The 1,978-nt window shown below is 37.1% G+C and overlaps 1 protein-coding gene across 1 annotated transcript; it reads right to left on the bottom strand.

The window, feature by feature from the left end:
* Positions 1-6: 6 nt before the first annotated feature.
* LOC128251194 (zinc finger protein 62 homolog) lies at positions 7-1,977 on the bottom strand (the record flags this gene model as incomplete). The annotated part of the gene is made up of 1 exon (XM_052977780.1): positions 7-1,977. A coding segment is annotated over one exon (1,710 nt), but the record flags the coding sequence as incomplete, so codon positions are not given.
* Between the last annotated feature and the right edge of the window lies 1 nt (position 1,978).

Here is a 1,978-nt window from a genome sequence, read left to right as displayed (position 1 = left end):
TCAAGTAAATAAAGAAGGTTGGCATCATTAAAAGTTCAAACAGCTGTGAAAGACTACTTCAGAAAGAGAGCCAATGATGAGTGGCTTGGTTGTTGTCACGGGTAAAGTTCACATAGATAAGCCCTCCTCACTTGGGGAGGAACTTCAATGTTTGCTGTTGTTAAGAAGTTCCACATTGATAGTTACACTTTTATCTGGATACATATACGACCCCTTAAGTCATGACGCTGGGAGAATGATTTACCACAAGTATCAGTGGTGTGGTTTCTATCCTGTATGAACACGTTTGTGTACTCTTAAATTATTATGTTGAGAAAATGATTTGCTACAAATATCGCATTTATATGGTTTCTCTCCTGTATGAATACGTTTATGTGAGGTTAATGCACTACTTCTAAAGAATGATTTACCACAGATATTACAGTGATATGGTTTCTCTCCTGTATGAATACGTTTGTGTACTGTGAAATCACAAAGTTGAGAAAATGATTTGTTACAACTATCACATTTATATGGCTTCTCTCCTGTATGTACACGTTTATGTGATGTTAAGCTAGAATTTACAGAGAATGATTTACTGCAGATATTGCATTGATATGGCTTCTCACCTGTGTGACTACGCTTGTGCGTCATTAAATTACTACTTTGAGAGAATGACTTCTCACAAATATCACACTGATATGGCTTCTCTCCTGTATGAATATACTTGTGTGTTATTAAACTACTACTGGCAGAGAATGATTTCTTACAAATATCACACTGAAATGGCTTTTCTCCTGTATGAATACGTTTGTGAGTAGTTAAACTGTCATTCCGAGAGAAAGATTTATTGCAGATATCACACTGGTATGGCTTCTCTCCTGTATGAATACGTTTGTGTGCAGTTAACTCAGTACTTACAGAGAATGATTTACCACAGATATTACAGCAATATGGCTTCTCTCCTGTATGACTACGTTTGTGACTAGTTACATGAATTTTTTGAGAAAATGATTTACCACAGATATCACAACTGTATGGCCTCTCTCCTGTGTGAATACGCTTATGTACTTTTAAGTAGTTATTTTTACAGAATGATTTGCCACAGATATCACAGTAATAGGGCTTCTCTCCTGTATGAATACCCTTATGTACTTTTAAGCCATTACTCTGAGGGAATGATTTACCACAGACATCACAGTGATAAGGTTTCTCTCCTGTATGAATACGTTTGTGTGTTTGTAAACTACAGCTTACAGTGAATGCTCTACCACAGATATCACACCGATACGGCTTCTCTCCTGTATGGATACGCTTGTGTACAGTCAAGTTAACAATGTGGGAGAATGATTTATTACAGATATCACACTGATATGGCTTCTCTCCTTTATGAATCACTTTGTGAGAAGTTAAGGAAGTATTTCTGCTGAAAGATTTACCACAAATGCCACAATGATGTGGCTTCTCTCCTGTATGAATACGTTTGTGTGTAGTTAGGCTTCCTTTCACAGAGAATGATTTACCACAGATATCACAGTGATACGGTTTCTCTCCGGTATGTATTCGTTTATGCTTAGTTAAGTCACCACTTCCAGAGAATGATTTACCACAGATATTACAGCAATATGGTTTCTCTCCGGTATGAATTCGCTTGTGAGATCTGAAATATTCACTTCGAGAGAAAGATTTACCACAAATACCACAGTGATATGGCTTCTCTCCTGTATGTATACGTTGATGAGATGTAAATGCAGTATTGCCAGAAAGTGATTTACCACAGATATCACAATGATATGGTTTCTCTCCTGTATGAGTACGTTTGTGTGTAGTTAGGTGTCCATTCTGAGGGAATGATTTACCACAGATATCACATCCATATGGCTTCTCTCCCGTATGAATTCGTCGGTGAGATGTTAAGCTACTACGTACAGAGAATGATTTCCCACAGATATTGCAGCAAAATTGTTTCTTCCCTGTATGAATACGCTTATGTTTAAGT

This window comes from Octopus bimaculoides, chromosome 28 (assembly GCF_001194135.2).
Source record: "Octopus bimaculoides isolate UCB-OBI-ISO-001 chromosome 28, ASM119413v2, whole genome shotgun sequence".
NCBI lineage: Eukaryota > Metazoa > Mollusca > Cephalopoda > Octopoda > Octopodidae > Octopus > Octopus bimaculoides.
This window is presented reverse-complemented; position numbering and strand designations above follow the sequence as displayed.